The 22,939-nt window shown below is 41.9% G+C and overlaps 1 protein-coding gene across 3 annotated transcripts; it reads left to right on the top strand.

The window, feature by feature from the left end:
* The first annotated feature begins 33 nt into the window (after nt 1–33).
* LOC139408702 (histidine ammonia-lyase-like) lies at nt 34–21,941 on the top strand. Of its 3 annotated transcripts, XM_071152944.1 has the most exons (12): nt 34–139; nt 488–1,116; nt 1,418–2,759; nt 3,151–3,281; nt 7,438–7,563; nt 10,136–10,231; nt 10,399–10,445; nt 10,573–10,663; nt 13,436–13,545; nt 13,833–19,719; nt 19,894–20,188; nt 20,368–21,941. In XM_071152944.1, the coding sequence occupies exons 4-10, from the start codon at nt 3,263–3,265 to the stop codon at nt 13,842–13,844; spliced, it is 501 nt and encodes a 166-aa protein (XP_071009045.1). In that variant the 5' UTR covers nt 34–139; nt 488–1,116; nt 1,418–2,759; nt 3,151–3,262; the 3' UTR covers nt 13,845–19,719; nt 19,894–20,188; nt 20,368–21,941. The 3 variants fall into 3 exon arrangements, with proteins under 3 accessions (XP_071009045.1, XP_071009036.1, XP_071009053.1); XM_071152935.1 differs by lacking the exons at nt 19,894–20,188; nt 20,368–21,941 and having other exon boundaries at nt 10,573–10,669; nt 13,833–13,902; nt 14,020–14,647; XM_071152952.1 differs by lacking the exons at nt 13,833–19,719; nt 19,894–20,188; nt 20,368–21,941 and having other exon boundaries at nt 10,573–10,665; nt 13,436–13,546.
* The last annotated feature ends 998 nt before the right edge of the window (nt 21,942–22,939 follow it).

Genomic DNA, 22,939 nt, shown 5'->3' on the forward strand with positions numbered 1-22,939 from the left:
CTCTCTCTCTCTCTCTCTCTCCATCTATCTACTCGCCGATGGCCATGGCAATATTGTAACTCTCCAACTACTCTACATTTGATGTGACGTCATGGCTAATTCTAACGCATATGAGTGTGTGAGAGAGAAAGTTATTGAGGTAAAATGGGATAGTCTGTAGTGAATAGATTGTTTAGTTAGGCTTTATTCTTTACTATTGGCACTGATTTAAAAGTAACACGTTAACACGATGTCCGCTGCTCCAGGTTGTGTGCGTAATGGTGCATAATTGTCAGGGCAGATACATTGATTTTGGAACTAGCTTAGACCAGAGTGGGCGCATAGGGCAAATGTCTAGTCATCCTCTGTGACAAACATCGATTTAATACGTGACAGCAAGCCTATTGAAAACCATAGCCAACATTTGAAGAAATCATGGTTAATGGGGTTTGGAGTCAAACGCCTAACATATTCCCTGTACGCCTGTTTTTCTTCTTCTCACAAACAGAACCTATGTGCAGATAAATGGAATAGGAATACCAGAAGATAACTGACAAATAAATAGGTGTCAATTAGACACCTACAAAACGAGAAAAATGGCTGCAATGCCTACAATTTCAACAGACCTGTTGATAAAATGACCATGGTGTTCTTTTTGTTATTACATGTAAGCTTCAGCCATTGGCAGTAGGCTACCACGGAGCTATGGAAAATATACAGCACACCAAAACGTTTCTTTGAATCCAGTAAATTCCACCGCACCATGGAGAAAGGTAAACAATGAGGCGTGATTTGCTGTTGCCTTTTGCTCCCTGAACCTGAACCTGGTACCTTGGATAGCGACGCTCGGGAATCATTTTACTACAGTAACGGAATCGTAAGTGACGCGCCTCGCTATGCAGTTCACATTCGGGACGAATGGCTGGCGATTCCCTGTCTGGGACCCGACCTACACTATCCAATGGCTGGGGTATGAGGCGCTCAAACGCTACACCAAGAACATGCAGTGCAACGGGGGCATGAAGGCGGTGAAAGACATTCGCTTCCTCGCGAGGAGGTGCAAGGCCAGGGGCTGTTGGACGGCGATGACACCATCCATCAAAGATGTCCTCTAATACAATGACTTTATCAAAATTGGTAAATAAACTAAAAACCCTTATCAAATAATTTGTTGCGTATCAATTACAGTAGTTGGGAAAATTACTAAAGAAGGTATAAACATGGAATATAACAACTACTGTACATATCCCTGGGGGAAACGAAAACATGACCCTGTTCCACGTGTACTAATAAAATGAATGCGATATAGAAAAGTGTAGGGGATAGAGCCAATTAAGCCAGCCAACAGGGTGTGTTTCTTTTGACTATTGTCTATGACTGATATTATCTGTTGTGCAGTTCATATTGTTATAATACAATTTATACAATCTATTTGTAGCCATCGAAAGGGATGACGTCTCCAGACTTTGTTCCATACCAGCCTGGAGTTTCACACCTGTATCCTTATTGTGCTTGATCAACTGCTGATGTAAATAGTCATTTTGGGTTGATATTAGATACAGTGCATTCGGGAAAGTATACAGACCTCTTGACTTTATATTACAGCTTAATTCTAAAAATAAATAAAAAATGTAAGAAATCCTCAGCAATCTACAGCAATACCCCATAAGGACAAAGCGAAAACATTTTTTTTTAAATTTTTTTTGCTAATTTATACATATTTAAAACAGAAATACCTTATTTACATCCAGTATATAATGAACCTTGCACTTATTTTAACATACTTTAGCATATTCAATACACTGATGGTAAACACCAGATTTGCCACGCCTTTTCCCGCTCCCCCTCGCTGGCGCTCGAGTGCGCCAGGCTGCCTATCATTACGCACGTCTGTCCCCATCATTACACGCACCAGCGCATCTTTGGACTCACCTGGACCCCATTACTTTGTTAATTGCCCCTCCTATATATATCTGTTCCTCGGTTTGATCCCCGTGTCAGCATTAGTGTCGCTATGTTTCCCCTGTCCAGACGCTGTCCTTGTTTGTTTCTTGTCGGTTATTCATTAAATATCCACTCCCTGCACTTGCTTCTTGTCTCCCGGCGTCTGTCCTCACAAGATTAAAGCTATCCTGGGTATAGAATGCAACAAATTCCACTGTCATCAGAGAATGAACCTATATGCAACCATCTTTCTGTCTCTCTGATTGTCTATGGAACCACTAAAGGGTTTGGCATATTAACTCGGACTGTCATTCCTGTACACAAGCTCAAGTACAGTACTCTCTCCTTTTTCACAGAATATTTTCTGATGATATTGGTGCATTGTTTGCTTACTATGTGGCCATGTGTTGTATTCCCATTGGGAGCTATAGAAGAATCTGGTGCGATCACACTCTGCAGGTTAGTGACCTAATATATAACATAGCTACAGTACATGTATTAATATCTAACTGGCCCAAGTTTTCCACTAAGAAAACACATACCTCAAAAACCTGATTTCAAATCATGCAAATTATGTAGTTTTGTAATTCTTGTATATTCCCTATGCACATATCCATTCTTATATATTCACTTTTATTTTCATTGGTCTGGTCTATACCATGGACAGAACATCAGTGATTTTAAACTTCCCCATTCCACTCTGGTGTTTATGTGTGGCAACCCACTTAACCCAGAGAGGACCAGGATGTTGTTGGCTCTGAGGATTAATTTCCTTGTTAAAGGATACAGTGGAATCTCCCTGGAAACCCTGCATAGAATGATCCAGGCCTTCAATGGTAAACTCCTTAACCCTGACTTTCACCTCAGTCTGACCTCAGGGGTAGCCTACATTTCATTGGTTCCATTGGTTTTATTGGTTCTGTTGGTTCCATTAGTTATTTTGGTTCCATTACTTCCATTGTTTCTATTGGTACTGTTTGTTTCATTAGTTATTTGGGTTCCATTGGTTCTAATTGTTTCATTAATTATTTTGCTTCCATTGGTTCCATTGATTCTATTGGTTATTATTATTAGTTATTTTGGTTCCGCTGGTTCCGTTAGTTATTTTGGTTCCATTTCTTCCATTAAATGGGTCAGAGAAGGATCTTTGTAGATTATGCCATTGAATAAAACAAACTTTGTTGAGTGGGGTCTGTCTCTAACATCTCTGATTGTTTGTCCTCATAGTGTCCTGCCTGTCCTTCGTCCCTGAGAAAGGGACAGTTGGTGCCAGTGGAGATCTGCCCCCTCTCTCTCATTTGACTCTGGGAGAAGGCAAGATATGGTCACCCAAGTGTAGATGAGCCAACGCCAAATACGTAAGCCACATCACTGTAAGATGGCGCCGAAGAAGAAGGCAGACTTTCACATGCCCCCAGCCGATTGTGTGGGTTTTTCTAGTTTATTTGCGTTGTTTGTAACTTGTTTTTTTTAACTTAATTTGTACATAATATTGCCGCTACCGTCTCTTGTGACCGAAAATAACTTCTAGACATCAGGACTGCAATTACTCACAAAGGACTAGCAAAATCCTTTTTTCCCCTTTCATGACTCTGACGAGCCCGATGCAAAGCATATACTGCTTCCTTGGGAACAGGCCCAGATCCCCGTTATCTGCGTGAAAAGGAGGCAGAGAAAGAGGGGCCGAAGGGCTGGCTGCCTTCTGAGAATTTGTAGGCGATCGAATAAACCCTTACTTCCCTCCATTCTGCTAGCAAACGTGCAATCCTTGGAGAATAAAATCGTCAAGTTACGCGGAAGATTAAACTACCCACGGGACATTAAAAACTGTAACATCTTATGCTTCACAGAGTCTTGGCTGAACGACGACAATCAAATCAAATCAAAATATATTTGTCACATACACACACATACACATGGTTAGCAGATGTTAACGCGAGTGTAGCGAAATGCTTGTGCTTCTAGTTCCGACAATGCAGTAATAACCAACAAGTAATCTAGCTAACAATTCCAAAACTACTACCTTATAGACACAAGTGTAAGGGGATAAAGAATATGTACATAAAGATATATGAATGAGTGATGGTACAGAGCTGCATAGGCAAGATACAGTAGATGGTATTGAGTGCAGTACAGTGCCTTGCGAAAGTATTCGGCCCCCTTGAACTTTGCAACCTTTTGCCACATTTCAGGCTTCAAACATAAACTGTATTTTTTTGTGAAGAATCAACAACAAGTGGGACACAATCATGAAGTGGAACGACATTTATTGGATATTTCAAACTTTTTTAACAAATCAAAAACTGAAAAATTGGGCGTGCAAAATTATTCAGCCCCTTTACTTTCAGTGCAGCAAACTCTCTCCAGAAGTTCAGTGAGGATCTCTGAATGATCCAATGTTGACCTAAATGACTAATGATGATAAATACAATCCACCTGTGTGTAATCAAGTCTCCGTATAAATGCACCTGCACTGTGATAGTCTCAGAGGTCCGTCAAAAGCACAGAGAGCATCATGAAGAACAAGGAACACACCAGGCAGGTCCGAGATACTGTTGTGAAGAAGTTTAAAGCCGGATTTGGATACAAAAAGATTTCCCAAGCTTTAAACATCCCAAGGAGCACTGTGCAAGCGATAATATTGAAATGGAAGGAGTATCAGACCACTGCAAATCTACCAAGACCTGGCCATCCCTCTAAACTTTCAGCTCATACAAGGAGAAGACTGATCAGAGATGCAGCCAAGAGGCCCATGATCACTCTGGATGAACTGCAGAGATCTACAGCTGAGGTGGGAGACTCTGTCCATAGGACAACAATCAGTCGTATATTGCACAAATCTGGCCTTTATGGAAGAGTGGCAAGAAGAAAGCCATTTCTTAAAGATATCCATAAAAAGTGTCATTTAAAGTTTGCCACAAGCCACCTGGGAGACACACCAAACATGTGGAAGAAGGTGCTCTGGTCAGATGAAACCAAAATTGAACTTTTTGGCAACAATGCAAAACGTTATGTTTGGCGTAAAAGCAACACAGCTCATCACCCTGAACACACCAACACCTGTCTAACATGGTGGTGGCAGCATCATGGTTTGGGCCTGCTTTTCTTCAGCAGGGACAGAGAAGATGGTTAAAATTGATGGGAAGATGGATGGAGCCAAATACAGGACCATTCTGGAAGAAAACTTGATGGAGTCTGCAAAAGACCTGAGACTGGGACGGAGATTTGTCTTCCAACAAGACAATGATCCAAAACATAAAGCAAAATCTACAATGGAATGGTTCAAAAATAAACATATCCAGGTGTTAGAATGGCCAAGTCAAAGTCCAGACCTGAATCCAATCGAGAATCTGTGGAAAGAACTGAAAACTGCTGTTCACAAATGCTCTCCATCCAACCTCACTGAGCTCGTGCTGTTTTGCAAGGAGGAATGGGAAAAAATGTCAGTCTCTCGATGTGCAAAACTGATAGAGACATACCCCAAGCGACTTACAGCTGTAATCGCAGCAAAAGGTGGCGCTACAAAGTATTAACTTAAGGGGGCTGAATAATTTTGCACGCCCAATTTTTCAGTTTTTGATTTGTTAAAAAAGTTTGAAATATCCAATAAATGTTGTTCCACTTCATGATTGTGTCCCACTTGTGTTTGATTCTTCACAAAAAAATACAGTTTTATATCGGTATGTTTGAAGCCTGAAATGTGGCAAAAGGTCGCAAAGTTCAAGGGGGCCGAATACTTTCGCAAGGCACTGTATATACATATGAGATGAGTATGTAAACAAAGTGGCATAGTTAAAGTGGCTAGTGATACATGTATTACATAAAGATGCAGTAGATGATATAGAGTACAGTATATACATATACATATGAGATGAATAATGTAGGGTATGTAACATTATATTAGGTAGCATTTTTTAAAGTGGCTAGTGATATATTTTACATCATTTCCCATCAATTCCCATTATTAAAGTGGCTGGAGTTGAGTCAGTGTGTTGGCAGCAGCCTCTCAATATCAACATACAGCTGGCTGGTTATACAATGTACCGACTGGATAGAACAGCGGCGTCTGGTAAGACAAGGGGCTGCGGACTATGTATTTTTGTAAATAACAGCTGGTGAACGATATCTAAGGAAGTCTTGAGCTATTGCTCGCCTGAGGTAGAGTATCTCATGATAAGCTGTAGACCACACTACCTACCGAGAAAGTTTTAATCTGTATTCTTTGTAGCTGTGTTACATACCACCACAGTCAGAAGCTGGCACCAAGACAGCAATGAATGAGCTGTATTCCGCCATAAGCAAACAAGAAAACGCTCACCCAGATGCGTCGCTCCTAGTAGCCGGGGACTTTAATGCAGGGAAACTTAAATCAGTTTTGCCAAATTTCTATCAGCATGTTAAATGTGCAACCAGAGGGAAAGAAACTCTAGACCACCTTTACTCCACAAACAGAGACGCATAAAAAGCTCTCCCTCGCCCTCCATTTGGCAAATCTGACCATAATTCTATCCTCCTGATTCCTGCTTTCAAGAAAAAAAATTAAGCAGGAAGCACGCATAGTCACTTTAATAACTCTACCTACATGTACATATTACCTCAATTACCTCGGCACCGGCACATTGACATTGACTCTGTACCGGTACCCCTTGTGGCTCAGGGAAATATTTTGTGTGTATATATCTCTGTGCTCCGTTTAGTTAGTCTGCCTTTTTAATTAGTTTAAATAGCCCCGCTATTGTTATTTACTGCTGCTCTTTAATTATTTGCTATTCTTATCTCTTACTTTTTTTGTATTTTCTTAAAACTGCATTGTTGGTTAGTGGCTTGTAAGTAAGCATGTGACAAATACAATTTGATTTGCTCCATTTATTAAAGTGGCCAGTGATTTCAAGACTATGTACAAAGGCAGCAGCCTCTAATGTGCTAGTGATGGCTATTTAACAGTCTGATGGCCCGGAGATAGAAGCTGTTTTTCGGTCTCTGTTTGGCTCTGTTCCATTTATTCCACTCCAGTCATTACAATGAGCCCGTCCTCCAATAGCTCCTCCCACCAGCCCTCTCTGTCTTTGATGCTCCCAAACATGGGTCTCCAACTCCGGTTTGGTTGGTTGATGGGATAATACACCAATGTTTGACTTGTCAATAGTACACAAGTGTGTCTTGTGTTGGATCAGTGTACTCTCTTCAAGTCAACTCTACCCATTCCCATGTTACTCTGTACAACATTCCCATGTTTTACAACATTCCCATGTCACTCTGTACAACATTCCCATGTTTTACAACATGTTACTCTGTATGTTACTCCCATGTTACTCTGTATTGAGCTATGTGGTCCACTCACTGCTCCTTTCTTATGGCTCCACTCCTCTCTATCCCTCTTTATTCTTTGGATCGCCATTAGCTGATGGCTTATGACCACTAGGGGTCCACAAAAAAATCCATTATAGTCACAACAGACATTAGAAATTACATGACAAACAATGTATATTACAGTTGTCACATTTGGCATTACAGAACAGGGGCAGTGGCACAAGAGGAATCAAAGAAACACAAGACTTGCAGGCCATCGCCAGGCAGGCGGACATCATCGCTGCTATCACCCTGGAAGTGCTCAAGGGACCTCTAAGGCCTTCGACAGCGGTGAGCAGGGAGGGTTAGGGTTAAATCTAGAGTTATGGTTACAGTTAGCCCTGCTGAGATGCTAAATCGGACCAGTGAGTACAGTGAGTGAATACTACGGTTTAATATTTTCCATGTATTTTACAAATGTTCCATCCCGAGAATAGATCACTCTTCTCCTGGGTAACCCAGAATTTCCTACCAAAACCAGAAATGTCATTCCAAAGCATATAAATAGACCTATGTCTGGATTTGATTAGAGCTTTGATCGGACATTCAAGCCTGATGCTACCTGAGCCTGATGCATTAAATACATTTTATGAGCACAAGCCCACAAAAGCACAAACTGTGACTGTGCCTTTATCAAATACATACTGTGTGTTATATACTAGCCTTATAGGCTACTGCACATTACCCACGATAGAAAAACATAAAAGCCCATAGATTTAGCTAGCTCTATGCTCCCTTGGGTAAATAAATGAAACTAGCTCCAGTAAGCTAATCTTTTTGAGTGTGAACTGTATTACTGTAATGTATTGCATTATACTGTATTATATGAACTGGAATTATGCACCTTGTACAAACCATGATAAAGCTGAGAGAACATGTGATTCTGGTGCAGCACATGCGGCCTACAAAGCTACAAGTTTAGGCTAGCAAATTACATTTGAATTTGAAATAGGGCCTATTTGTATAATTAATGTTATTAGCCTGCCTCCTTTCTCTATAGTTGCTCAATTCCTTCCTCGCTTTCAACAGTTAAATTAAATACGTTTTGTTGTCCTTATCTTGATCATTCTAATGACATGCGTAAATAAAATATGACTAGAATGAGATGCAGACTGCTTTCACTTCTCTTCACGAAGATTGAATGGGTCTGAATAAATAACTGCTATAGCCTACCGCCATCGCACGTTCACTCTTCTTTCAAACTACCTTAAGTTCTGTTGGCTGCTGTCTTTAACATTCAGAAAACAAGAGCTTGTGTCCCTTTTCAAATAATCTATTGGTATAAGAAATGCTAAAAAAAAGAAGGTCCAGCAAGCTATTCTAGTCTAGCTTTTCCTGAATGGGACTCCAAGAGCTAAGGAGCGTTTTTTTTTAAAGAGAGAGGCCAGCAGATCACAGGTGCGTGCGTATTGCGCAAGAGACAGAGACTGTAAGTTAGAAGCTTATTATGCGTAACCCATCATTCATTAGCTAATTATAAGGCTAATACTGCATTGAATGTATTACCTGAAAGAGGTAGGCTAGGACATACATACAGTGGGGAGAACAAGTATTTGAAACACTGCCGATTTTGCAGGTTTCCCTACTTACAAAGCATGTAGAGGTCTGTAATTTTTATCATAGGTACACTTCAACTGTGAGAGACGGAATCTAAAACAAAAATCCAGAAAATCACATTGTATGATTTTTAAGTAATTCATTTGCATTTTATTGCATGACATAAGTATTTGATCACCTACCAACCAGTAAGAATTCCGGCTCTCACAGACCTGTTCGTTTTTCTGCAAGAAGCCCTCCTGTTCTCCACTCATTACCTGTATTAACTGCACCTGTTTGAACTCGTTACCAGTATAAAAGACACCTGTCCACACACTCAATCAAACAGGCTCCAACCTCTCCACAATGGCCAAGACTAGAGAGCTGTGTAAGGACATCAGGGATAAAATTGTAGACCTGCACAAGTCTGGGATGGGCTACAGGACAATAGGCAAGCAGCTTGGTGAGAAGGCAACAACTGTTGGAGCAATTATTAGAAAATGGAAGAGTTCAAGATGACGGTCAATCACCCTCGGTCTGGGGCTCCATGCAAGATCTCACGTTCATGTCATGCTGTTGATATAAATAATGTATTATAATTGACTGGTTTCTCACAGTTACCCTGGGAAAAGGGTGTGATTTTAGGTGGTAAATCTTGGTAAATATCAGTAATGGGGTTTCCACCATTCAAACCTAGTGCATACATTTTTAGACCACGAATCAATCAGAACCAACATTGGTCTACATCCGTATAGCGTATGTTTCACTGTGGTATGAGCTGTGAAATCGTTGAGAGTCTGCTCTTGTGTGTCACCACTCTCTTCCTTATTATCCCTACCTCGTTAGAGGTATTGATTAAATAATGCATATGTTTCCATGTTCATTTTAATGGGAGGATTTATATATCAGTCTAATCGAGGTGTAGACAATAGAACATCACACATTTTGGAACTTTTAATGCGGCTGCATTAAATTCTGACGTGGCTGCATGGGATTTGTTGGATATAATGTTGGGTGTTGTTTCATTGCATCTAATAGCAGTGTCCGCGATAAGGTAATGCAAGGATTGTGGATTTGACAGCTCTAGTGCAGTTCCACCTCAGACACCGCCAAAACATCCGCTATGTGGTTGTCGGTTAGCATGGATCTATAGAATCTAGCCCTTAGTGTGTGTAAGTAATCACTGCAGGACATAAACCCATAACTTGGGCATTTCTAACGCTATTAGCAACTGCCAACCACAACAGCCGATCTAAAACATCACGATAGAGACTGATTTTCTTATGCTATGCTTATGCTATGCTAACTCAGTCCTCCATCATTCCAGATATCCACGCCCTGTGGCGCCATCCAGGACAGATAGAAATGGCCAGGAGGTTCCACACCCTACTGGACTCAGACCACCACCCCTCAGAGATCGAAGGTGAGTGAATGGATTAGGGTGCTGTACTAAAGCAGACCCTCTGCTCCAACTTCTCCAATCTGTGTGTGTTTGTGTTTGTGCGTCCATGTGTGTGTCTTTTAGAGGAGTTGGGATAAAGTAATCATTGGACAATAAAGTCATATTTTTCTTCGTCTTTCTCTATGCAGAGAGCCATCGGTTCTGGAGTCCAGGATGCCTACACTATACTCCTCAGGTGTCTTAACATGGGGTCAGAGTTCAACCAATAGAAATAGAATGACTAGAATGGACATATCCCATTTTATTTAAATGGTTCAACCATTCTCACTCAACTTTGTCTGTATTCTCTTCTTGCATCCCAGGTCCACGATATTGTCAACAACACAATAGACTTTGCCCAGAAAATTATCAATAGAGATCAACAGTGCCTCTGCCAACCCTGTGCCCTTCGCTGTGTGTGTGAGCTATTCACCAACTATTCCCCAAACCAAATTTGACAATTCTTACCTTCAGTGCTAGTTTTAACCCTAATGTCTGAATCAAATAGTGTTTGCAGAGAGAGGGGAGACCATCTCTGGAGGGAACTTCCTTCCTTTACCCAGTAAAGGCATCAAAGGATTCTGGTGGACCTAGTTCTGAGTTTTTCTGCGTTTTAAAACTAAGTGAGACGATAGAGGACATACAGTTGAAGTCGGAAGTTTACATACACTTAGGTTGGAGTCATTAAAACTCGTTTTTCAACCACTCCACAAATTTCTTGTTAACAAACTATAGTTTTGGCAAGTCGGTTAGGACATCTACTTTGTGCATGACACAAGTAATTTTTCTAACAATGGTTTACAGACAGATTATTTAACTTATAATTCACTGTATCACAATTCCGGTGGGTCAGAAGATTACATACACTAAGTCTGTGCCTTTAAACAGCTTAGAAAATTCCAGAAAATGATGTCATGGCTTTAGAAGCTTCTGATAGGCGAATTGACATAATTTGAGTCAATTGGAGGTGTACCTGTGGATGTTTTCAAGGCCTACCTTCAAACTCAGTGCCTCTTTGCATGACATCATGGGAAAATCAAAAGAAATCAGCCAAGACCTCAGAAAACAAATTGTAGACCTCCACAAGTCTGGTTCATCCTTGGGAGCAATTTCCAAATGCCTGAAGGTACCCTGTTCATCTGTACAAACAATAGTATGCAAGTATAAACACCATGGGACCACGCAGCCATCATACCGCTCAGGAAGGAGATGCGTTCGTTCTGTCTCCTAGAGATGAACGTACTTTGGTGCGAAAAGTGCAAATCAATCCTAGAACAACAGCAAAGGACCTTGGGAAGATGCTGGACGAAACAGGTACAAAAGTGTCTATATCCACAGTAAAATGAGTCCTATATCGACATAACCTGAAAGGCCACTCAGAAAGGAAGCCACTGCTCCAAAACCGCCATAAAAATAGCCAGACTACAAACTAAGATTGTACATTTTGGAGAATTGTCCTCTGGTCTAATGAAACAAAAGTAGGACTGTTTGGCCATAATGACCATTGTTATGTTGTGGGAAGGGGGAAGCTTGCAAGCCGAAGAACACTATCCCAACCATGAAGCACGGGGGTGGCAGCATCATGTTGTGTGGGTGCTTTGCTGCAGGAGGGACTGGTGCACTTCACAAAATAGATGGCATCATGAGGCGGGAAAATTATGTGGATATATTGAAGCACTGAAAAAGCATGTGAGAGCAAGGAGGCCTACAAACCTTACTCAGTTACACCAGCTCTGTCAGGAGGAATGGGCCAAATTTCACCCAACTTATTGTGGGAAGCTTGTGGAAGACTACCCAAAACTTTTGACCCAAGTTAAACAATTTAAAGGCAATGCTACCAAATACTAATTGAGTGTATGTAAACTTCTGACCCACTGGGAATGTGATGAAAGAAATAAAAGCTGTAATAAATAATTCTCTCTACTATTATTCTGACATTTCACATTATTAACAAAGTGGTGATCCTAATTGACCTAAGACAGGGAATTTTTACAAGGATTAAATTTCAGGAATTGTGAAAAACTGAGTTTAAATGTATTTGGCTAAGGTGTATGTAAACTTCCGACTTCAAATGTAGTATATGCCTTTCTTTTTAACCACACAGCTGCCAAAGTTAAGATTAATACAGTTAGCTCCAAATGTATTAGGACAGTGACACATGTTTTGTTGTTTTGGCTCTGTACTCCAGCACTTTTGATTTGAAATTATACTATCACGTTTTAGGGAAGACCCAGTAACAAATGTTTACTACTAGAACAGGTCAAGGGCAGGCAGTTGTTGGTAATCCAGATCAGGGTCCAAACGGTAGAGAATGGCAGGCAGTCTCAGGGTCAGAGTAGGCAGAGGTCAATTATCCAGTGTGATGTGACAAGGTACAGGAACAGGAGGCAGGCTCAGGGAAGACAGAATGCTCAAAACCGGGAAAACAGTAACTTGAAACAGACCTGCGCAAGGGGAAAACTGCTGGTAGGCTCGACGAACAAAACAAACTGGCAACAGACAAACAGAGAACACAGGTATAAATACACGGGGAAGATGGGCGACACCTGGAGGGGGTGGAGACAAGCACAAAGACAGGTGAAACAAATCAGGGTGTGCCATATACAAGCAGCAAAAATAAGGACATATTTGAATTGGTTCTAGTCTGGGCTGGGGCATGTCTGCACAAGGTTTCAATTAATTGTTGAATAGTTTTCCCGCCACGAGCTGTGTGTAACAAATTGATCACCCATTCAAAACCAAAACGTTATAGTGAGCAGCAAACAACTGGAAGCTAATGAGGCTCATACTGATGTTTACGTAGTTGAAGGGTTGCTCAGCTTAGTCTGAATTGGGAAACATTGATCCAGTTACTTTGAAAATGTCCTAGGCTGACTTCTACTGACAGTGGCTATTCTCAGTATGTAACTTTACAGTGACTCTGACAACAGCAGTAGCGGAGTTCATACAAACAGAAACAATCACGGGGTTAAAATACTTTTTTTTGTTCTCTATTTTGGTATATTTCTGTGCGTTGACCATTAATACGAAATGAAATAGGAATTGTATTACATTTTATCCTGTATAATAACTGGTTCAATACCCTTCCGGATGATACTCATCCAGTCAGGAAAAAAGTCTTAATGTGAATGATGTGTTATTCTGTGATGAATGGTCCCTAAACTGTCCCTCTACCTCACCCTACAGTTCTTGCTATGGAGCTGCTAGCTTCCTGCCAGGGCATCGAGTTCTTCCACCCCCTGCTTACCACAACACCATTGGAGAAGGTCTATGACCTTGTACGCAGTGTAACCAAAGTAAGTCCAACAGATCGGGCCAGTGTGTACACACTGTAACACACATCTCAGTCCCCTGAAATGATTGAGCACATTGGTTAATATTTATCCAATGTCCCTCTTCTTCCTGTGACCCCTCTTCTCATCATTCTCTGCCTCCTACTCCCCCTTTCTGCGTCCCCCTCTTCTCCTACACCCTCTGCCTCTTCTCCTCCCATCAATTATCCTCCCTCTTCTCCATCTCTTCTACTCCACCCTCTGTCTCCCACACCGTCTCCTCACCCTCTCTGTCTCTCCCCTCTTCTCAGGCCCTGGATTAAGGATAGATTCATGTCACCAGACATTGATGCTGTCCATCATTTTCTTCTAGACCAGAAGGCAAGTGTGTGGTCATTATAGATGTCACTCTGAGCCTATATTTATTCAATAAATATAAAGACGGTCATTTAGAAGAACGCTTTTAACTAGGTTTGTGTATTTGATGTAATTTTCTAGGTGTGGAACGTGGCACAGCCATACATTGAGAGTTACAGTATAAACTGAGTGGTTTGAGCCCTGAATGCTAATTGCCTGAAAGCCGTGGTATACATTTATTTTTACTGCTCTAATTATGTTGGTAACCAGTTTATAATAGCAATAAGGCATCTCAGGGGTTTGTGATATATGGACAATATACCACGGCTAAGGGCTGTATCCTAGCACTCCGCGTTGTGTTGTGCTTAAGAACAGCCATTAGCAGTGGTATATTGGCCCTTTACCACACCCCCTCGGGCCTTATTGCTTAAGTATAAGATGGAGTTCCTACTGCCTTCTCATCACCATGGAAATGAGTCTGACTCGAGTGAAATCATCGTTAATATCATTCATATCAATATCATCTTTGTCTAAATGTATTGTCTCTCTGCATTTCAGATAAATGTTTTCTTCCTTCCGCAACCCCAGCCACTGCAATACTAATTTATTCTATATTAGTTTTGAATAAGGAGTTGTCGGATAACTCCTGCATTGATTGAGGCTTGACAGTAGATTTGTAATCTTATTCGTCACCGAAACTATACTGAACAAAAATCAGTATCTGGTGTGACCACCATTTGTCTTATGTAGCGCGACACATCTCCTTTGCTTAGAGCAGGGGTGTCAAAGTCAAATGGACGGAGGGCCAAATAAAAAAATCAGCTACAAGACGAGGGCCGGACTGTTCGAATGTTCATTGAAAAATTTTTAAATGACGCATATAGTCTAGTGAACCTAATTGAACCTACTGAAAACCTAACAAATATATTACAATATGATCAGATAAATAAAGCAATATTTTCTTATGGCTCTGTCAGTAATCTTTAATTTTCAACAGACACAAAAGACAAATTTCCTTTATATAAATATCCCCATAACATGAACATTAAATGAAAGAAACCGGTATTCAAGGCACCATCAGTAGACTATATTTTCTATTTTAGCAAAAGTGGGCTAAATTTACTTCAAAGAAAAAACAATAATAGCAATTTTCTATCATCCACTCAACTGAAATATTTTTAAAATATAATTGGATTGAAATACAAAAAAATAAAGTGCAAAAATCTATTAATCAAAAACAACACTTTGTTTAAGGAGAAGTAACATGCAGTGAAAACAAATATTAAATTTTAACTTTTAAACTTGAACTGAGTAAAAACTCTAAATATGTGATTGCACAGTAATGTTCACTTGTTTGAGGTTGAGGGTGATACTTGGTGGTGTCCCATCTTTTCCACAAGTTCATCAATGTTCGGGGTAAGGCTCTGAGCTGAAGAAATCCTCAGAATTGAGTGGAGGTGTTCAGCAGTAAGTCGACTTCTGTGTGATGTTTTGTTCAGGTTCATCAAAGAAAACAGTTGTTCACACAGGTATGTGCTGCCAAACATAGACAACGTTTGAGCAGCCTGGATGCGCAGCTGGGGCATTGTGCCGGGGAGGAAACGGGCAAACTCCGCAGCACCCACTGCCACATATTTTGCCCTCAGTGCATCATTGCATTGGAGGTCAATCAACTCCATTTGGAGGTTTGGTGGTGAGCTTTCCACGTCAACAGCAAATGGGTTACCGAGCAGTTCCAACCTGCTTTTTTGTGCTTCAAAGTCAGCAAATCGGCGTCGAAAGTCAGCGGCAAGCATACCTATTTTATCAGCCAACTGTGTGCTCGGGAACGCACTGGTAGAGAGCTTCTCTTTCATGGTCTGGCAGCTGGGAAAGTGGCTCAAATTTTCTTTCCGCATCTGCGTCTCCCACAGAGTCAGTTTGGTTTTAAATGCCTTCACTGTACTGTACATATCAGAGATGACACGATCCCGACCCTGCAGCTGCAAGTTTATTGCATTCAGATGACTCGTAATGTCACACAGAAAAGCCATTTCACACAGAAACATTTCGTCTCGGAGTTGTGTTGTGTCTTTCCCTTTGCTGTCCAAGAACAGACAAATCTCCTCACGAAGCTCGAAACATCTTTGAAGCACCTTTCCCTGGCTTAGCCATCGCACCTCTGTGTGATAAGGCAAATCACCATGCTCCGTTTCTAACTCCGTCAGAAATGCCTTGAACTGGCGGTGATTCAAACCTTTGGCTCTGATAAAGTTAACTGTGCGCGTGATGATGCTCATTACATGCTCCATTTTCAAGGCTTTACCGCACAACGCTTCCTGGTGTATGATACAATGATAAGCTGTCAGCTCACCTGTCGCGTTTTCCTCTTGCATCTTTTCCCGTATCTTCGCCACCAGTCCGCTCCTGTGTCCACACATCGCAGGTGCTCCGTCGGTTGTCAAACCCACGAGTTTTTCCCAAGGCAGCTCCATCTCATTTACACATCTTGACACCTCTTCATACAAATCATGCCCCGTAGTTGTGCCATGCATAGGACGTAAAGCCAAAAACTCCTCTGTCACGCTTAGGTTGGAGTCCACTCCGCGGATGAAAATTTTCTGGGCAAACTTCGTCACAAACTTTAATCATGCAGTTTTTGATGAAATCCCCCTCCGTAAATGGCCGGGCTGATTTAGCGATCTCTTCTGCCAAAATAAAACTGGCCTTGACAGCAGCCTGGCCTTGTGATTTGGCTTTTTTGAACAGAGCCTGTCGAGATTTGAGGCCTCGTTTTAATTCCTCTGCCTTTTGTAGCCTTTGTTCCATGTCCATATTCTTGTTTTTGTCCGCGTGTTTCGTTTCATAATGTCGTCTCAGATTATACTCTTTCAGTACCGCCACACTTTCTCCACACAGAAGACACACAGGTTTTCCAGCTACCTTCGTGAACATATACTCCGACTCCCACCTTGTTTGAAACCCCCGGTTCTCAGTATCCACCTTCCGTTTTGCCATTTTTGATGGGTATCTGAAAGTTAATTTTACTGTGATGCTGACGACTGCTGTGCCAATAAATATTGAAATGAAGCAGCCTACTGCTCGGTGCGTCACCTTTGCATTGTGGGAAATGTAGTATTGGTGCGTGTAAAAGATCTGCGGGCTGCCGGCTTGCTGCGGGCCGGTTCTAATAATAAATCAAGATCATCCCAGGGGCCGTAAAAAACCTTCTTGCGGGCCGGATGTGGCCCGCGGGCCTTGACTCTGACATATGTGGCTTAGAGTTAATCAGGCTGTTGATTGTGGCCTGTGGAATGACATCCCTCTCCTCAATGGCTGTGCGAAGTTGCTGGATATTGGCGGGAACTGGAACACGCTGTCGTACGTCGTTCCAGATCATCCCAAACGTGATCAATGGGTGACATGGTCTGGTGAGGCCATGGAAGAACTGGGACATTTTCAGCTTCCAGGAATTGTGTACAGATCCTTGCGACATGGGGCTGTGCATTATCATGCTGAAACATGAGGTGCCGGCGGATTTCAATGAGCCTCAGGATCTTCTCACACCAGATACGGATACTTTGTGCATTCAAATTGCCATCGCTAAAATGCAATTGTGTTCGTTGTCCGTAGGTTATGCCTGCCCATACCATAACCCTACTGCTACCATGGGGCACTCTGTTCACAACGTTGACATCAGCAAACTGCTCGCCCACACGATTCCATACATGCTTTCTGCTATCTGCCACGTACAGTTGAAACCGGGATTAATTTGTGAAGAGCACACTTCTCCAGCGTGCCAGTGGCCATCGAAGGTGAGCATTTGTCCACTGAAGTTGGTTACGACGCCAAACTGTAGTCAGGTCAAGACTCTGGTGAGGACGAAGAGCACGCAGATGAGCTTCCCTAAGATGGTTTCTAACAGTTTGTGCAGAAATTCTTAGGTTGTGCAAACCCACAGTTTCATCAGTTGTCCGGGTGTGTAACAGCATTCTTCCTCCTCTTCTGAGGAGGTGTAGCAGGGATCGGACCAATACGCAGCGTGGTAAGTGTCCATATCGTTTATTATAAAACATAAACTGAATACTAAGAAATACAAAACAATACATGTGAACATGAACGAAAACCGAAACACTACCGTGTGGTGACAGACACGGAAACAAACACCCACCCGCCAACAGTGAAACCCAGGCTACCTAAATATGGTTCTCAATCAGGGACAACGATAAACAGCTGCCTCTGATTGAGAACCATATCAGGCCAAACACAGAACTAGAAAAAACATAGAAACACAAACATAGAATGCCCACCCCAACTCACGCCCTGGCCATACTAAATAAAGACACTCATTACAAAAAAAGATTGCAGTTTTGAAACTGCATTAAAAGTGCAGTAACTGCAGTCGACTGTGGTTTTTTGAACCCAGTAATTGCAGAATAACTGCAGTGTACTGCAGTTGAACTGCAAAATTACTGTTGTAAAAAAAACGTTATTTTGGACACAGCATTTGCAGCATATTGCAGTTATAGTGCATTTCAACTGGAGCGATACTGCACTCTGACTGCAATATTTTTTCATAAGGAACCCTCTCTCTCTCACACAGTAAAGTATTTACAATCCACAGAGCAACTTTAAATGGGGAATGGAAGCACGTTAGGAAGTGAAGCTAAGCAAAGAGATGTATTCAAACATGTGCATTTATTAACATGAAAACATCTCTATATTTAGTATTTTGATCATCAACAGGGTTTATTGAGCTGTGGTCAGCGCCACTTTGTGTGTCACCTCCAGCAACTAGCAAGCATCTCAACTGCAACTAAAATGGCAACACAGTTTCTAAGTGTAGCCCTGTTATTAGATAGCTAGCTAGCTAGCTTCCACCTCAGATAGTCAATTAATACATTTGGCTGAAAGATTTGTTTTTGCCATTGCTTTGTGATCTCCACCTCAGATAGCTAGACTGAAGTTGACATAGCTAATGTTTGCTGAAAAAATAAATACCCTTGTATTGTGCTGATATAGCATGGGGCAGCAGGTAGCCTAGAGGTTAGAGCATTGTGCCAGTAATTGAGCGATTGCTGGATCGTATCCCAGAGATGACAAGATAAAAAATCTGTTGTTCTGCTCCTGAACAAGGCAGTTAACCCACTGTTCCTTGGTAGGCCATCAATGTAAGTCAGATTTTGCTCATAACTGACTTGCCTAGTTAAATACAAGATAGGTAGCTTGTTAATACCAAATAATATATTTGGTTTCAGTTGTCTTAACAAAACGTTTGTTTGTTTTTAAGATGACATCTTAATCCCTGAAAATGTTTTCATCCTGTGTAGGAGGTACATGCGAATCCATGTTGTTTCTAAGGCTATTGTTCATTTGAAGACACAATCTGTCATCCTTGAGGAGGAAGTGAGGAAGAGGAAGAGAGGCCCAACTCGGTGGAAAATCTGCCTCCCTCCAGCAGGTTGTGTTTTCTTGTTGTTTTGCCCACCAGCAAGGAGTTTTGTATGGTCAATGAAAGATTGTCGAATTTGGTCAATAAAAAATTGATAGTTTATTTGCTTTATGGTTTATTTGATCAAGGTTTATTTGATCGAATATAAGTTTGTAATGCTTAAGTTGTTATGAGTGTACTGAAGTAAGTAGGACACGTAACATCCAGGCAACTTTGAGAAAAACACTTTGATGCCACTGCTGGTGGGAGTGTCCAGGTGCTGAAAGAAAAGTGGATCACCACAGTTCGCCCCATTACAAATGAGAACCAGTAGGTCACTGGAGATACACTCAACTGCTGTGAGCACCCCCACCCTTCACACCTGTAGAAGGAACACATCTTTAACCCAAGATTGTTGAAGGATCTCGAAAGTAAATAAACTATAAACTACTTCTGGACATATATTGCAACATCTTTTGTAAATTAATAAAAACCTTGTTTTAGTTATTTGTGCATTCCTATGTGAATAACTACAACCAATTCATTGTAGTATAATTGTAGTAGCCTACTTATTAATCTCTAGTTACATTCATTTTCTTTGGTAGGTGACGAAGTGTGTTCAGACAGGTGAACAAGAGAGTGTATGCCCTGTTCACTAAATACGTGCCCAGGAGGAACACGTTCGGCCTTCCAGTGATGTAGCAAGACTCCAAGTGGCTGCCGTAGACCACAATCATTCGGTGGACAGACATCAGGCTACAACACATGAGGGAGTGCTCCGTTTCAAGCTAGAGTTCTCCAAGGCTGCCAGGGCGTTTGTGGTGAAACCCATCAAGGGGGAGAAGACATGGTGTTTCAGGTCTGAGCTTCTAGACTGCATCGTTGACCGCTGTGCCAATGGTAAGTGTGCTATATCATGTCAGATGTAGACATAAAAATAGTTGACAATATGGGGTGAAAGAAGTTTATGCACATGGCCTTGTGGTCAACAGTACAGATGGCTAAGTCAGTTCTGGATGGTAGTTCCTCTGCTGGCTGAGAGGAAATGACCTAAAATGATTTGTGTAACTTATATCTAGGACCATCCCAGCGGACTCCCCTGAGTGCCCAAAGAGAGAGAGTGGCGGTCAACTTGGGAAAGCGGACTGGTGTTCCGAAAATGGAGAAGGAGCAGGCCATTCAACAGCGAATTCAAAGATACACCCATCCATAGAGGGAATCGGAGTGGAATGGCTTTTCCACAGATTCCTTTGACCTGTTAAACGGATGTGCTTCCTTGTCTCGAACCTGCTGTTTCGACTCTCTGTCCCGGACCTGCTGTTTCGACTCTCTCTCTCGGACCTGCTGTTTCGACTCTCTGTCCCGGACCTGCCGTCTCGACTCTCTCTCCCGGACCTGCCGTCTCGACTCTCTCTCCCGGACCTGCCGTCTCGACTCTCTCTCCCGGACCTGCCGTCTCGACTCTCTCTCCCGGACCTGCCGTCTCGACTCTCTCTCCCGGACCTGCCGTCTCGACTCTCTCTCCCGGACCTGCCGTCTCGACTCTCTCTCCCAGACCTGCCGTCTCATCTCTCTCTCCCAGACCTGCCGTCTCGACTCTCTCTCCCGGACCTGCCGTCTCGACTCTCTCTCCCGGACCTGCCGTCTCGACTCTCTCTCCCAGACCTGCCGTCTCATCTCTCTCTCCCAGACCTGCCGTCTCGACTCTCTCTCCCGGACCTGCCGTCTCGACTCTCTCTCCCGGACCTGCCGTCTCGACTCTCTCTCCCGGACCTGCCGTCTCGACTCTCTCTCCCGGACCTGCTGTCTCGACCTCTGAATGCTCGGCTATGAAAAGCCAGCTGACATTTGCTCCTGAGGTGTTGAACTGTTGCACCCTCTATAACCATTGTGATTGTTATTATTTTGATGTAAAAAGGGCTTTGTAAAATACATTTGATTTATTGATTGCTTGCTGTGTTGCATGCTGTGTATTAACTGTCTGAGTGATGTGGCATTTTTATAGTATCTGTAACATATTTTGGTGTGTATTTAATCTGCAACTTCATTTCTTAAAGCGGCAATCAGCAGTAGAAACAATAACAAAGTGTTCTCCATGCCCCTGATTCGGTAAAAAGCTCAGGGATGGGGCTGGAGAAATTTAACCACTCTCAAATTCATAGACAAAGCAATCAGTGGAAGGACTGGCCACCCATGATATCAAAGTTATAGTTTTAACCATGTTTTGGGGCTATATTGTGTTTGTTTAAATGTTTTTATTTTATTTTTTACAAACGTTGGAGTAAAACAAGCTTATATTTTGGATTCTGATGGGGTACTACAGTTGAACTAAGCTCATGGGACATTTATAAGTCATATTCTTCAAGAGTCAATGGGTACATTTAATTAATTTATAACTACAAAAATGTATGTAGCAATTGCTCTTTGCTCCTTTTAGGTAAGCTACTGTTGTAGTGTCTATTGAGCTTGTGCACAAGGTAAAGATTGCACCCACAGCCTTTCACAGCCTTTCCTGTTAATCCTCTTCTTGTTACATTGGAACTTGTAAAAACAATGTAATAACCCTGTAACTTACTCGGCATTGTAATCCTCTTTCTCTGATCTGTTTCCACTACCATGTACCCAGTTCGCTTTGGATAAAAGCATCTGCTAATGTTATTAGTCTTCTTTGAGTCTACCAACAACAGTGTAGTTACCATTCCTTGACAATAGATGGCAGCCAATGCTAGTTTAGTTTAAGTCACTACTCAAACAACAGGGCCAGCGGGTAAAGTGCACGTTTAAAGTAGTTGTATCTTCCAAGCAAGTTTCTCTGGTTACACTTTAACTTGTTGTTATAGTGGACAATCTAACTAATATTTTTTTTAATTTACACAGGGCGCTGGCATTAGATCTATATCTTGAAATAAGTACAGCAGGCTAGATTTACTCAATTATTAGGCTTTATTTAAACTCAAACCCTATGTAGATGCCGCTTGCTTCTTGGTATGTGCGCCTTATGGAAGAAACCACACACAGGGATTTGCTGTACACCTCATCCAATTATCCCGTGTGCACATTGGCTGCTTACCGCCACCCTGTCTTTATGCTCTTCAAACAAAATCATAAGTTAGTCTGATACCGAAACTAAATCACAATGTATTTATGTTCAGCACTCTCGTACTTTGCAGACAATGCAGTCTAGCTTATCTCTAACTATATACAGTATTTAGCTGGTAGCCTATTTACACAGTGTACAAAACATTAAGAACACCTTCCTAATATTGAGTTGCACCCCTTTTTTGCCCTCAGAACAGCCTCAGTTCATTGGAACGAAAGCGTTCCACAGGGATGCTGGCCCATGTTGACTCCGCTGCCTCCCACAGTTGTGTCAAGTTGGCTGGATGTCCTTTGGGTGGTGGAACATTCTTGATACACACGGAAAACTGTTGAGCATGAAAAGCCCAGCAGCATTGCAGTTCTTCATACACTCAAACCATTTCGCCTGGCACATACCTATTCACCCTCTGAATGGCACACATACACAGTCCATGTCTCGATCCTTATTTAACCTGTCACCCCCTTCATCTACACTGATTGAAGTGGATTTAACAAGTGACATCAATAACGGATCATAGCTTTCACCTGGATTTAACTGGTCAGTCTATGTCA

The sequence above is a fragment of the Oncorhynchus clarkii genome, chromosome 1 (assembly GCF_045791955.1).
Source record: "Oncorhynchus clarkii lewisi isolate Uvic-CL-2024 chromosome 1, UVic_Ocla_1.0, whole genome shotgun sequence".
In the NCBI taxonomy this organism is placed as follows: Eukaryota; Metazoa; Chordata; class Actinopteri; order Salmoniformes; family Salmonidae; genus Oncorhynchus; species Oncorhynchus clarkii.

Bases quoted from the DNA above. Each gene is read 5' to 3' on its own strand.
- LOC139408702 (XM_071152935.1), top strand. The intron at 10,232-10,398 runs GTGAGTGAATGG...TTCTCTATGCAG, and splicing joins CCACCCCTCAGAGATCGAAG to AGAGCCATCGGTTCTGGAGT. The intron at 10,670-13,435 runs GTGAGCTATTCA...CTCACCCTACAG, and splicing joins CTGTGCCCTTCGCTGTGTGT to TTCTTGCTATGGAGCTGCTA.